At 42.1% G+C, this 15,530-nt stretch overlaps 1 protein-coding gene across 4 annotated transcripts in view; it reads right to left on the bottom strand.

Moving 5' to 3' along the window:
* TAF5L (TATA-box binding protein associated factor 5 like) overlaps positions 1-15,530 on the bottom strand; it is a 42,476-nt gene that overhangs the window by 12,131 nt on the left and 14,815 nt on the right. For 3 of the 4 annotated variants that reach the window (XM_040429411.1, XM_040429414.1, XM_040429412.1), the window contains exons 2-3: positions 5,734-5,878; positions 125-229 (exon numbers count right to left, since the gene is read on the bottom strand). In XM_040429411.1, the coding sequence (XP_040285345.1) occupies positions 125-229; positions 5,734-5,875 (247 nt within the window). In that variant the 5' untranslated portion in view covers positions 5,876-5,878. Of the gene's footprint in view, positions 1-124; positions 230-5,733; positions 5,879-6,301; positions 6,417-15,530 lie in introns of those variants that run through there. The other variant, XM_040429413.1, reaches the window with a different exon arrangement.

Genomic DNA, 15,530 nt, shown 5'->3' with positions numbered 1-15,530 from the left:
CACAGTGTATTTCTAAACCGTTAAATAAAGAATGGATAAAAATTCACTTCAGTACTTGGCACAATCTACTTAAATCTAATGAAACTACAATTAAAACACAAGAAATGTACTTTATGTCACTAACCTGAAAGAAACTTCCGAAGACGTGCAAACTGCAGTTCGTATTGCTGTGGTTCTACTTGACACGGTGCGGAAGATACAATATTTGAAAAGCTAGACTCGGCCTGTACTGAATAGGAGATAAAGGGGAAAAAAAAAAAAAAATTTAAAATAAAAATCACAAGATTTTAGAAACATTAGGGGGTTAAAGGTGTTCTTCGGACTTTTCATAAAATCCGACATTTTTTTTCTTGTGTAGAAAAGATTGTTTTCTCAGTACTTACCTTTCTGCCGTGCCACTGATGCCGCTGTGATCACATTCGCGGCAGGCTCTTCCAGTCAAGTCCTAACGCGATATGTTCCCAAGTCTTCCTGTTCAGCTGCATACACTGTACATCCAGCTGAACAGGAAGGCTCAGTCTGGACCTGGGTGGAAGAGCCCACAGATTAGACAGCAGCACTCTGGACAGGCAAGTACACACTAAGCTAGCTTTTCTACACAGGACAGAACATGCCAGGATTTTAGGAAAAGCTCGGAGAAGCCCTTTAAATGGGCATATATGAAAAATATCTCATAGAAGAATGACAGTCATGTCCAGAAACTCAACGTGTAAAAATACTGCTGCACATTTTTTCCAGCTTCCTAAAATTATATATACACGGGTGAAAATAAAAAAAAATTTGAATATTGTGCAAAGTTAATTTATTTCCGTAATGCAGCTTAAAAAGATAAAACTAACATATTAGATAGACTCATTACATGCAAAGTGAGATATTTCAAGCCTTTATTTGTTATAATTTGGATGATTATGGCTTACAGCTTATGAAACCCCAAAGTCACAATTTTGAGTTACCCTTTGCTCAGGAGGTATGGATTAATTAGCTGACTAGAGTGTGACACTTTGAGCCTAGAATAGTGAACTTTTCACAAAATTCTAATTTTAAGCTGCATTAATGCAATTCCTTTTCACCTGTAGTGTACATACATAATGTGCAAGTAAAATAGTGTTTTGTTTTTTTCATTGTGTTCCCTTTGCATAACAGTCCTTGTGATACATGGGTTAGGTGTTATAGTGTGGCATGATTTTATTAGGTCTATTTTTTATAGTTTATACTTTGTGCCCCCATAAAACATCATACGAGACCTTTGGGAGCCCTTTTAACATAGTAATAGTTTGGATCAGTCCATCCAGTTCAGCCTGCAAGTTGACCCTGCTAAAAACACACGATGTGAAAGCAAATTTTCCTAATTTTAGGAGAAAGTGCCTTCCTGACTCCAATCAGAATAACTCCCTGGATCAACCCTTCTCCAGAATTCTAGTAACTATAACCTGTAATATCACACTCCAGAAATACCATGACCACATGCTCAGACAGATATATGTATCATATAAATGTATTTATACACATTATATTATTAGATCTCACCTCAGTCATTTTTCTAAAGTGAATAACCCTAATTTTGATAATCTTTCCGGGCACTGTAGTTGCCCCATTCCAGTTATTACTTCAGTTGCCCTCCTCTGGACCCTCTCCAGCTCTGCTATGTCTGCCTTGTTTACAGGGGCCCAGAAATGTACACAGTACTCCATGTGTGGTTTGACTAGCGATTTGTAAAGTGGTAGCACTATGTTCTCTATACGGGCATCTATGCCCCTTCTGATGCAACCCATTATCTTATTGGCCTTGGCAGCAGCTGGTTTCTAGTGTTAAGTTTGCTGTCCAATAAAATGATACGTTACTTTTTTAGCAGATTTCTTGGGCTACGGCTACACAGCAATCTTGGTAAAGCAGGTGAAGACCACACGGTCACCATACTAAATAGCAGCAGAGTAAAAATGTACAGATTCACAGGTTGCCATGACAATACAGTGGCAAGAAATCCAGCAGAGATGGAGGTCTTGTAACCATAATGTTGTAGCAACCAGCGAGTCACAATATGACTCAATTCACTTTCACTATGTTGCCAAGTAGCATCAATAACCCCTTCCGTACCAAGCCATTTTTCACCTTAAAAGGGGTTGTCTCACTTCAGTAAATAGGATTTATCATTTACAGAAAGTTAATACAAGGCACTTACTAATGTATTATTTCTCCATATTGCCTCCTTTGCCGGTTGGATTAATTTTTCCATCACATTATCACTGCTCGTTTCCATGGTTAAAACCACCTTGTCATCCAGCAGCGGTTGTGCTTGCACACTATAGGAAAAAGTGCCAGCCTCTCTGGTGGCCGAGACCATGAGAGCTCACATAGGCTGGTACTTTTTCCCCATATTGTGCAAGCACGACCACCGCTGATGGATTGCAGGGTGGCTGTAACCATGGAAACGAACAGTGTATAATGTGATGAAAATGAATCCAACCAGCAAAGGATGCAATATGGACAATCACAATACATTAGTAAGTGCCTTGTATTAACTCTCTCTACATGATATAGTCTATTTGCTGAAGTGACACAACCCCTTTAAAAGGAACAGGCCAAATTTTGGACATGTCACTTTGTGTGGTAATAACTTTGGAACGCTTTTACTTATCCAAGCTATTCGTGGCACATTGTACTTCATGACAGTGGTAAATATGTGTCGATCTAAAAACACCTTCATTTATATATAATAAAAATTATAATAATTTCTCTGCTTTTAAAGGCAGATTGTGAAACCTCACAAAATAATTACTTTAGATTTCCCATATCTCTACTTATGTTGATATTTTGTAAACAATTTTTATTTATTTTTTTATTTTATTTTTAAGAAGGCTTAGAATTGTAGAAACCATTCTTAAATTTTTTCCAAAACCCACTTTAAGACTAGTTCAGTTATGAAGTCACTTTGTGGGGCTCACATAGTAAAAAATAAATCACCCATAAATGACCCCATTTCACAAACTACATCCCTCACGGTATTTAAAACTGATTTTGCAAACTTTGTTAACCCTTTAGGTGTTCCACAAGAATTAAAAAGGAAAATGGAGATGGAATTCTTAAATTTCACTTTTTTGGCAGATTTGGCAATCCATTATTTCCTGTAACACAGGGTGAATGGCCAAACAAAACTCAATATCTATTACCAGGATTCTGCAGTTTACAGAAACACCCCATAAGTGGTTGTAAACTGCTGTATCGGTGCACGGCAGAACGGAGAAGGAAAGGAACGCAATATAGTTTTTGGAGGGCAGATTTTGCTGGACTGGTTTTTAGACACCATGCCTCATTTGAAGCTCGGGAGGATGCACCCTACAGTAGAAACTCCCAAAATGTGAACCCCTTTTGGAACACCTGACAGGTTAGATCATGTGATATTTTTATAGAGCAGGTTGTTACAGATGCGGCGATATCCAATATGTATATTTTTCCATTTAACTTTTTTTTTTTAAAACCAAAGTGTTTTTTGTGTCTCCATTTTCTGACGGCCATATTTTTATTTTTTTGGGCGATTGTCTCATGTAGGGACTCATTTTTTGTGGGATGAGGTGACAGTTTGATTAGTACAAATTTTGGCTACAGATGACTTTTTATACCATTTGTTGGGAAGTGAGGTGGACAAAATTGCAATTCCACCATAGTTTTTTTAAAATTATTTTTGCGTTCACTTTTACCGCATAATCTTTTTAAAGATCTGGTAGACCAGTGGGTCTAATGGCTCTTTAATACACTGGATAGTGTACTGCAGTGTATTTTCATTTATCAGGCTCAGATATACCATGGAAAGCAGGATGCCTGTGAAGGCGTCCGGTTGCATACAGCAGTCCCTGTATAGACTAGCCAATCAGATCAATCACTGTCCCGGGACCAAGGAGGGCTGGTTAGCAGAGATCACTAGCTGTATGTTACAGCCGAGATGTCAGTGCTGTCACCATGTCTGCAGTCATGATGACCGATTGCTGCCATGAAAAACCTGTACGTAATGGTGGCTTAAGGGGTTAAAGTGTGGTCTTCAGCTGCATAAAATACAGCCTGACAAAAAGAATTGTCCGATTGCTGCAAAATTCAGCATGCAGTTATGTCTCAGGCAGACATATGTAAATGATTACAGGAGTGGTCTGATTAGACAGTGGGTTTTGCCACAAAAGGGCATAAAGTGTTTCCCCCATTGCCCCACAAAGGCTCTCAGAGGCTACTTTTGGGTGGTGTACCTCTTGGTGAGACAGTTAACAGCTAGATATGCCTCTATGATGCACTTAAAGACAGGTGGCCCATTTGACAGACATTGAGCCATGTAGGCCGTTATGAACTGTTAGCAGGTGCTGTTAGCCCTGGTTACATGAGGGCACACAGCGAACAGGCTCTAGACAGCCCACCAGTAGAGCGGACCATTTGACCCACCGACAGATATTCTGTATTTTTCGCCCCAAAAGAAGAGGGGGGGGGGGGGGAAATACTAATGAGCCGCTTCTATTATGGAAGTGCTCATTAGTACCGGAGGACTGGGAAGCGGTGAAGGCTTTGTACTCACCGCTTCGTGGTCCTCGGTTGTCAGCTGTGCAGGGCTGCGCACTGCGTGAAGCGGTCTACGACGTCACACTGTGCGCAGCCTTCACAGCACAGCCAGAGGATGCAGATTGTCCAGGAGGAGAGGAGCGGCGGCGTCCAGGAGCAGGTGAGGTTAGTGTTTTTTTTTTATTTAATATTTAGCGGGCTGCTATGAGAGGCATGGAGCTCTTTTCTGAGGTCTAAGCTGAGGTCTTATTAACATTGGGGATCTTATTGGGGCTGTTAGCTGAGGTCTGACCAAAAAAAATATAAATAAAAAAAAAAATAATAATAATTCTTATTGTCCCCCTCTAAAACCTAGGTGAACCTTATAGGCCGGTGCATCTTATAGGGCGAAAAATACGGTAAGCAGCGCCCAAAGTTTCATTGTCCATCATCCAGGTGGCACCTTCATTAAACACCCCTGTTTCTGCTACGATCAATTTCAGGCGCTTAGCAGAAGGAAATTTTCACGTCAAAGTGATTACGTTTCATACCTCTGACAGCCAACCATCACTGCATTTGTTTGCAGTGGTGTGGTTAAACCTGGATTGCTACGGACTGGAACCATATCATCTTTAGCAAAGACTCTCAGGTTCAAGTATGGATGCCTGGTATAGAGCACTTGAATACTGCTTTTGCTGTGGCATGAAACACTGCCCAACTACTGACATAATGATCTGGGGAGCTATTACATAAAACAGACGGTCACCCCTAGTAGTGATACGGAGGGACACTAACAGCTCAGCAATATGTGCAGGACATTCTGCGACATGCGTTTCCTCTAATGAGAGGGCTTTTAACTGCATTTTTCAGCCGGGTAATGTTTGGTCACACACAGTTAAGCCTTGCCAGGGAGGCATGTGCCAGATTGCAACACTTCATGGCCTGCCCCATTGCAAGAGTTATTGCCAATCAATCATTTATGGAGCCAGCTTCAGCAAACCTGTGGGCAAATGTGCAGCAGGATACCATAAAGAACCTGTATGCCCCCATGCCCAACTGTATCATCTTGTATTCAGGCTACAGTTGGCCCAACAGGGTACAAGGGACTACTTTCAATTGTACAGTTTTCCGCAATAAACTTTTGGTCTAATATTGTAATCACTGTGATGAGTGTATGTAGCATGCAAAAGCACCTCGTAGCCCAGCTTCTCCACCTACCAGTTAGATTAGTTGCCATTTCTTCTGCAGTCTGGCAAAGTCGAAGACCTTGCTTTAGAGATCCATCTACATCTATGTAATGACGGCGTTTGAGATAGCAGGTCACGGCCAACTGAATTTGTTCTGTGCGTACTCGCTTCATGGTCTGCAAGTGGCAATATAATAAAAGGCAAAAAAAAAATCAAATTATATTTTAGACAGGCATTTCAGTTTCAGCATACAGTATCGATGTCATTCTTTGAGAAATAAAAAGTTTCAAAATGTTAAGTTTTCATCTTAAAGGGGTTGTATCATCTCCGACATTGGGGACACATTGCTAGGATATACCCCCAATGTTTATAGGTGCATGTCCCACCCACAAAGTGATGGAGGGCGCACTGAGCAAGCATTCCTAACGGAGTGCTGAAAATAGCCGATCGGTGGCTCCTTCACTTCGTAGGCTCTGTTCTAAAGACGGTGGCAGACATTGGTGGCATATCCTAGCGATATACCCCCAATGTCTGAGATGAAACTACCCCTTTAATATAATACAACATACATGTACATAATGGATTTGAAGGCATCATACCTTAGCTGTAGGTCATGCTGATGGCAAACTCAGAATCTGTGCTTTTGCAACCCAAAAGCTGCTGCAATGTCAAGAATCAGAGAAACCCAATTCCTGCCCTTTAACCCCTATAATGTGTGCATTCTAAATGCGCATAAAACCGCAATTGGTCTTACCAGCAATTCCGTTTCCTTGAATCCACCATGACTGCCACAATGAGATGACCCTTGACCTCTGTAAGGGCAGGAACACATCGAGTTTAAATAGCCCCCACCCCTCCACCCCCTCGGTGTTTTACAATATTCCAAGGTAGGTGGTGAACTATAGCATGTGTACTTTGAGTATTTCTTCATACCCAATATATTTTCCATAAACTATGGTGGATTCAAGGAAACGGAATTACCGGTAAGACTAATTACGGTTTTCCCCATTTAATTCACCATGATGGCCACAATGAGAACTAACAAATAATAAGTAGGGTGAGATATCGCAAAGAAAAGCAGGCGACACCACCTTCTGGAATAAGCGTGGAACAATGGAAATACTCTTTAGAATATTTATTCTGAGATATCACACATAAAAAACATAAAAAATGGCCAATATTATAAAATAAAATACAATAAAACATTCAATTACAATAATACACTGGATAAAAATACAATTAAATCAATAAGGATGTGGTCTCCTGAAATAATGTCTCATGAGATAAGTTGCGGCAGAGAGCTGTAAAAATCCACCTGTAGGTGTTTGCCAAATGGGACTGTCTCTGTGAGACTCTTACCGCTCAGTAGTCCCGATGTTATTAGTATATGGTTAACTTCCACGGAGCGGTGGAGAAGTGTCGTCACCAGAACCCTGGATTCTCAACGCTGAATGATGAACAAGCGCGCAGCTTGCAGTAAGTAGTCACACAACGGTGCAGGATACAAACACCGGAGCGCAGGACGCTGAATGCTGAATGTTCAGCTCGGAGGGCGTGCTCTCGATCAGATGATCCCCACTAAGATGACGGATATCTGGAATGTTCAGTTGAAATGCTTTATTCCGCTGCTGTGCCGGTACTTTGAGTTCAGGGATATCACATATGAGTTTCGTTCCCCTCTCTGTCTCGTAGGCGCCGCTCTATCAGTAGAAGAGCCGGCGCTCGATGGTTAATGCAGGCTCCTTTTTTTTTTTTTTTTCTGCGCTAGACTTGATTTGTAGATGAGGGTGTGATACTCCTCAGAGAAATCCTTTTGGAGTGCGCCTAAGGTCTGCAGTGAGACACAGTAGATCCGGGTATCTATGATACTTTAGCACGGAAAGTCAATGTCCATCAGGGGGGATCCTAGCACCAAACGCGTTTCGGGGTCACCCCTTCCTCAGTGAGGAAGGGGTGATAACAGACCCCGAAACGCGTTTGGTGCTAGGATCCCCCCTGATGGACATTGACTTTCCGTGCTAAAGTATCATAGATACCCGGATCTACTGTGTCTCACTGCAGACCTTAGGCGCACTCCAAAAGGATTTCTCTGAGGAGTATCACACCCTCATCTACAAATCAAGTCTAGCGCAGAAAAAAAAAAAAAAAGGAGCCTGCATTAACCATCGAGCGCCGGCTCTTCTACTGATAGAGCGGCGCCTACGAGACAGAGAGGGGAACGAAACTCATATGTGATATCCCTGAACTCAAAGTACCGGCACAGCAGCGGAATAAAGCATTTCAACTGAACATTCCAGATATCCGTCATCTTAGTGGGGATCATCTGATCGAGAGCACGCCCTCCGAGCTGAACATTCAGCATTCAGCGTCCTGCGCTCCGGTGTTTGTATCCTGCACCGTTGTGTGACTACTTACTGCAAGCTGCGCGCTTGTTCATCATTCAGCGTTGAGAATCCAGGGTTCTGGTGACGACACTTCTCCACCGCTCCGTGGAAGTTAACCATATACTAATAACATCGGGACTACTGAGCGGTAAGAGTCTCACAGAGACAGTCCCATTTGGCAAACACCTACAGGTGGATTTTTACAGCTCTCTGCCGCAACTTATCTCATGAGACATTATTTCAGGAGACCACATCCTTATTGATTTAATTGTATTTTTATCCAGTGTATTATTGTAATTGAATGTTTTATTGTATTTTATTTTATAATATTGGCCATTTTTTATGTTTTTTATGTGTGATATCTCAGAATAAATATTCTAAAGAGTATTTCCATTGTTCCACGCTTATTCCAAAAGGTGGTGTCGCCTGCTTTTCTTTGCTATACATTTCACTTTCTTAATTGGGTGAGTGACCCAATCAGCAGTGAACCCACCGCTATCCGTTCATCTTTAGTGTTGAGCCTCCCTACTTTGCCTTTTAGGGTGAGATATCGCCTGCAGAACTTTTTGGCCAAACTGTAGGTCTGCAGAGGCGGTTAGGCTAAAGCGATAGTGTTCAACAAAAGTAGTTAGACTGGACCAAGTTTCAGCTCTGCAAATTTGGTTCAACGATATGCCTCCCTTCTCGGCCCAAGAAGAGGCAGTGGCTCTGGTAGAATGAGCCCTAATACTCCCCGGGCATGACCGTTCCTGGAGGGAGTAGCAGAATTGTATTGTGGATCTTATCCACCTAGCTATAAAGGATTTTAATAGCTTCTTTCCTTTATTCTTGTCTGAAAACTGAATCAAGAGGTTATCTTCCTTTCAAAAATATTTGCAGGCCACTAAGTACTGTAAGACAGTACTTCTTACATCTAGGAATTTCAGCTTTCCCTCAATCTCCTTCTCCTGAAAGCTGGAGACTGAAGGCAAAACAATCTCCTGTTTGCGATGAACGTCCGAGACTACTTTAGGTAAGAATCCCGGATCTAGTCTTAGTCTAATATGAGCATCAATAATCTGGAGGAAGGGCTCTCTACAGGAAAGTGCCTGAAATGTCCCCTATACGTCTTGCGGAAGTGATGGCTATCAAGAAGGCTGTTTTGAAAGAAAGATGTTTGATCGAAATTTCAAATAAGGGAACAAAGGGAGGTTTTGTTAGCCCCTCTAGCACTATGTTTAGGTCCCACCCAGGAATCCTGGACTTTAACATTGGTCTTAACCTAGTGGCAGCTCTAATGAATCTTTTTATCCATCTATGTTCTGCAAGACGTACATCATAGAAGGTGCTTAAAGCAGATATCTGTACTCTAAGAGTACTAGGCCTTAAACCTAGCTCTAAGCCCCTTTGCAAAAAATCTAAGATCTTATTAATTGGAGGAGAAGTATCAGGATGCTCTTCTAGCCAACTGCAGAATTTTTTCCATACTTTGAGATATATGGCTGATGCTACTTTTTTCTGCTGGCTTTCAAGGTAAGAATTACTTTGTCTGATAGACCCTGCTTACTAAGTGTTTCGCCCTCAGGATCCAAACAGCTAGTCTGAAAATCTGAGGCTCTGGATGCTGTATGGGGCCCTGAAGCAACATTTCCTTCTGAAACAGGATCGCCCATGGTTCTTCTAATGCCAATTGTTTTAGGGTAGAGAACCAACTTCTTTTTGGCCAGTGTGGGGCTAAAATTACTTTTGTCTCTTCTGTATAATACGAGGAATTAGAGGAAATGCATAGACCAACTTAGATGGGGCGTCCACCACCCATGGTCTGTCCCTTGGGTCTAGTGAACAGAATAGATCCACCTGAGTATTTTTTCTTGAGAACAGAGCTATTTCTGGCTGACCCCACCTGGATGTGATCTTCTGAAAGATGTCCTTGTTTAAGGGCCATTCTCCAGGAGCTATCCTTCTCAGACTTAGAAAATCTGCCTCTATGATTTCGGATCCCTTTAAAGGGGTTGTCCGGCTTCAGAGCTGAACCCGGACATCCCTCCATTTTCCCCCTGGCAGCCCCCCTGACTTGAGCATCGGAGCAGTTCATGCTCCGATGCTCTCCTTTGCCCTGCGCTAAATCACGCAGGGCAAAGGCATTTTTTGGAGATCCGGTGACGTACCAGGGCTCTCCATGGGGCTGCCAGGAACCCCGGTGACGGCACTGATGGGCGGGATTTAGCGCTGCCCTAGCCAGTAAAATGGCTAGGGCAGCGCTAAAGCCCGCACATCAGAGCCAGTGACGTCACCGTACACACTGCCGGGCGGAATTTTACGCCCGGCAGTGTGTTATTTAAAACAAAAGAACCTGTGACCTGCGCAGGGCAAGGGAGCGCATCGGAGCATTCAGCTCTGAACCCGGACAACCCCTTTAAGTGGACTGCTATTAATGAAAGGATATTTTCTTTTGCCCATGAGAATTTATTTCTTGCCACTTCCCCCAATAGGTTGGATTTTGTTCCTCCCTGATGTTTCAGGTATGCTATAGTTGCGATGTTGTCCGAGAGGATCTTTAGGTGTCGGCCTCTTAAAAGATCTGCCACATCTGAGAGTGTCCCGAGAACTGCATATAGTTCTCTGTAGTTTGAAGACCTTCCTTTCATACTGCTGGGCCAAATTCCCTGAACAAACTGGTCTCCTATCTTTGCCCCCCCAGCCCAAGGCACTGGCGTCGGTAATGATCTGTACTTCTGGATGTTTGAGCAAATCTGTACCCCGGAGATTTTTATTTTCTTTCCACCAGTTGAGGTCTGTTTTGACTTCGTGGTATCTGAATCTTTTTGTCTAAGGTTGATTGTCCTCCATTCCATTAAAATCCAGTTCTGTATTACTCTTGTGCAAGACTGACTCCAAGTGACTGAGATTAGACAGGAGGTTAGATTTCCTAACAGACTCATAGCTTCCCGAATGGAACATCTGAGTCATCTGAAAGTGTGATATTTTCTCCCTGAGGGCTTCTGACTTGTCCTGGGGTAGATACGTCTTCTGAGATCTGGAATCTAACGCTACGCCTAGGAATCTGATTTTTGTGGATGGGATAAGAGTCAATTTACAATCCATCCTAGATCCGAAAGAGTGTCTATAAAGTTCTGCGTGGCCCAGGAACTTACTTCTTTTGAGTTGCCGACTATTAAGAAGTCATCCAAATAAGGAATAATGCGGTTTCCTTTTTTGCGTAAGAAGGCGACCATCTACACCACTAATTTGGTAAATATTCTTGGTGCCGATGAGATGCTGAACGGAAGGGCTACGTACTGGAAATGATGAATGATTCCTTTTGGATCTCTTAATGCAAATCTTAGAAATCTTTGGGACCCCTGGTGAATTGGAATGTGGTAATAAGCATCCCTTAGGTCCACTGAAGTCTTAAAAAGCAACCTCTGGAATTAACGGTACTGCCGAGACGATTGACTCCATCTTGAATCTCTTGTACATAATTCATCTGTTTAGAGGCTTCAGATTTATTATAGTACGAAAGGTCAGGTTTTTTTTTTTACTAAATAAAAAGGTTTGAGTAACAAACCTTTTCCTTAATCCGGAACCTACTGGACTACTCCTGATCTTACAAAGTACCGAACACCCTGCCAGATTTTTGTTTGAACTCGTTTGTTTTGGGACGTGATCTGAAATCTCTCTGGAGGAATTGAAGAGAATTCAATTTTGTACCCCTGGGCAATGATATCTAATGCCCAGGAATTTGTTGTAATCTGACTCCACTGAATAGGAAATCTTTTCAATCTGCCTCCCACTCTGGCGTCATTTTCTGTTTCCCTGTCTATTCTGGGGATTAAGGATAAATCCTCTACCTCCCTTGGGGTAGCTCCACCGACCTGATTTTCCCTTCCCTCTGTATGATCTGGATTGAGATGAAAACTGACGAAAGGGCTTCTTCCTTGATTCCCTCTCCTCTGGGAATCCCTTTTTTCTGTCGGCAGCCTTTTCCAGTATCTTGTCCAATGTTGGACCAAACACAAATTCGCCTGAAAAGGGTATGGAGCATAGTTTAGCCTTAGATACTTTGTCTCCTGACCAAGCCTTCATCCATAAGGGTCTGCGTGCTGCATTGGAGAAAGTTGCCTCCTTAGCGGAAAAGCGTATTGACTCAGCCGATGCATCTGCCAAAAAGGCAGTTGCTGATCTTAGCAGAGGTATTGAATCTATAATTATTTATCTGGGAGTCTTGTTTTTAAGATGATCTTCTAGTTCTGCTAACCGAATGTACATAGCTCTAGCCACAGAAGTTGCCGCTATGTTAGTTTTTACCCCAAACATGGCAGATTCTTAAGATCTTTTTAGAAGGCCATCTGCCTTACGTTCACGGTCACCCAGTTGTAAGGAATCTTCAAAGGGTAATTTTGTTTTTTCCCCACTACTTTGGCTAACTGAATGTCTATTTTTGGAATATCAAAAATTAAGCATTCTGTCTGATCAAAGCATAGTCAATTTCGAAATTCTTTTGAGACACAGTCTCTTATCTGGATCCAGCCACTCATCCATAATCATCATTTTCCTGGATTTTTTTGAGCGAAGGCCCCCAAACATTTCATCTTGCACCATGCGAGGCTTTGGAGTGTCTTCTATACCCATTGTGGATCTTACTGCCTTTAGCAATTTCTCCATGTCAGAGGATCAAAAAAATTTTTTTAGCACCATGATATCTCCCTCTGAGAGGAGGTCCTCCTCCAATACTCGTCTAGAGTAGAGGAGTCCGCCTCAATGTCATCAGGGTCAGAGGATGACTGGACGGAAAGTCTCAGCTTTTTTGCAGGAGGAATAGGGGTGCTGGGAGTAGACATGAAAGCCAGAGAAGATTTTATTTCTTCCTGAATGAAGGACTTCATTTCTGAAAAGATATTTGTTTGTTCTTCTTTCAAAATATCAGCCATGCAAGATCTGCATAGTCTTTTCTTATAGTTTAAAGCAGGCCCTCCAGCTGTTGTAAAACTACAACTCCCACCATGCTCTTCTGTAGGCGGATAGCTGTAGGCTATCAGCACCTTGTTGAATCAATGCCACGTAGAATTAAGGCTGTTCTGAAGGCAAAAGGGGGTCCAACACCGTATTAGTATGGTGTTCCTAATAATTCTTTAGGCGAGTGTGTGTGTGTGAGTGTGAGTGATATATATATATATATATATATATATATATATAATCTATCTATCACTCACACTCACACTCACACTCACACACTCGCCTAAAGAATTATTAGGAACACCATACTAATACGGTGTTGGACCCCCTTTTGCCTTCAGAACTGCCCTAATTCTACATGGCATTGATTCAACAAGGTGCTGATAGCATTCTTTAGAAATGTTGGCCCATATTGATAGGATAGCATCTTGCAGTTGATTTGAGGGATGCACATCCAGGGCACGAAGCTCCCGTTCCACCACATCCCAAAGATGCTCTATTGGGTTGAGATCTGGTGACTGTGGGGGCCATTTTAGTACAGTGAACTCATTGCCATGTTCAAGAAACCAATTTGAAATGATTCGAGCTTTGTGACATGGTGCATTATCCTGCTGGAAGTAGCCATCAGAGGATGGATACATGTTCTCATTCTGTTTACGTCAAATTCGGACTCTACCATTTGAATGTATCAACAGAAATCGAGACTCAGACCAGGCAACATTTTTCCAGTCTTCAACAGTCCAATTTTGGTGAGCTCGTGCAAATTGTAGCCTCTTTTTCCTATTTGTAGTGGAGATGAGTGGTACCCAGTGGGGTCTTCTGCTGTTGGAGCCCATCCGCCTCAAGGTTGTGCGTGTTGTGGCTTCACAAATGCTTTGCTGCATACCTCGGTTGTAACGAGTGGTTATTTCAGTCAACGTTGCTCTTCTATCAGCTTGAATCAGTCTGCCCATTCTCCTCTGACCTTTAGTATCCACAAGGCATTTTTGCCCACAGGACTGCCGCATACTGGATGTTTTTCCCTTTTCACACCATTCTTTGTAAACCCTAGAAATGGTTGTGCGTGAAAATCCCAGTAACTGAGCAGATTGTGAAATACTCAGACCGGCCTGTCTGGCACCAACAACCATGCCACGCTCAAAATTGCTTAAAATCACCTTTCTTTCCCATTCTGACATTCAGTTTGGAGTTCAGGAGATTGTCTTGACCAGGACCACCCCCCTAAATGCATTGAAGCAACTGTCATGTGATTGGTTGACTAGATAATTGCATTAATGAGAAATAGAACAGGTGTTCCTAATAATTCTTTAGGCGAGTGTGTGTAATATATATATATATATATATATATATATATATATATATATATATATATATATATATATAAAAACCACTGGCAGCACCACCCTGAGGAGTATGGAAAAATAGACAGGTGCAAATGTCCAAGTACGGTAAAAGGTGCTTACCCACTTATAGAATACAAAAATCGGACTGCACTCCAAGCATTTCTTCAAAGAAGTGTGTTTTTATTCACCCATATGGTGGCAAAAGCGACGTTTCTTTGAAGAAATGCTTGGAGTGCAGTCCGATTTTTGTATATATATATATATATATATATATATATATATATATATATATATATATATTATTTATATTTCATTCTTAAAAAGTAATTACAATAAAAACTATACAAGTTTTGGGTCACTGTAATATTCAGCTGCAGAAATAAGGACATATTGTCATTTTTAGTGCACAGTGAACGCTGTGATGTTAAAACCCAAAGAACCTTGGCAGAGCCCGGGGGTCTGATTGAGTCAGAGGGAGCCCCTCCCCACAGTAAACTCCGTACACACCACGGTCAGCACTGCCCGCAGCATGAGAAGGGTTAATCCGCCGACAGTTTTTTTTTTTCGCGATGCCGGCGAATACAGAAGGGCCTGGTCGCCCGATCATATCACATACATGCACATGGGGATGTGGCAAGAGACCGCATCCCCTCATGTATGCGGCAAGGGGTTTATGTCCAAAAAATATTTTCAGACCAAAGAGGGGGCAATTCTTGAAAACTATGGGGATAAAAATGCATTTTGGCCAGAAGGATAGATCAGACTTTATCCCACAAATCAGTAACAACTAAATAGAGACATTTAAGAGGGTTGTATTAAGTGAAATACAAACAAGCATAGAAAAACCTAACCTCTCTAAAAATAAAGGGAGGCTCTCCAGGACTTGGAGGATGTGAATCGGATTTTAAACTAACTGACAAAAGGTGTGTGTGTGTGTGTGTGTGTGTGTTGCTTTTGGATAAGGAAAATTACTATAAAGCAATGTATAGACTGGGGGATTGAGAAACTTACAAAAAACTCAAACGTGATGTCACGGCTGTATGTGAGCAACAATAGTATACACAGTAAAAGAGCTACTGACCGGACCCAAACTAGGGAGGATAAAGGGTGACCCCTGTCCGACCCTCAAAGCTCTCCCTATGCTGCTAAAGCACATGCCCGGATCC

Source organism: Bufo bufo, chromosome 4 (assembly GCF_905171765.1).
Source record: "Bufo bufo chromosome 4, aBufBuf1.1, whole genome shotgun sequence".
Taxonomy (NCBI): Eukaryota; Metazoa; Chordata; class Amphibia; order Anura; family Bufonidae; genus Bufo; species Bufo bufo.
Note: the sequence above shows the minus strand (reverse complement) of the source record. Positions and strands in the feature narration are given on the sequence as shown.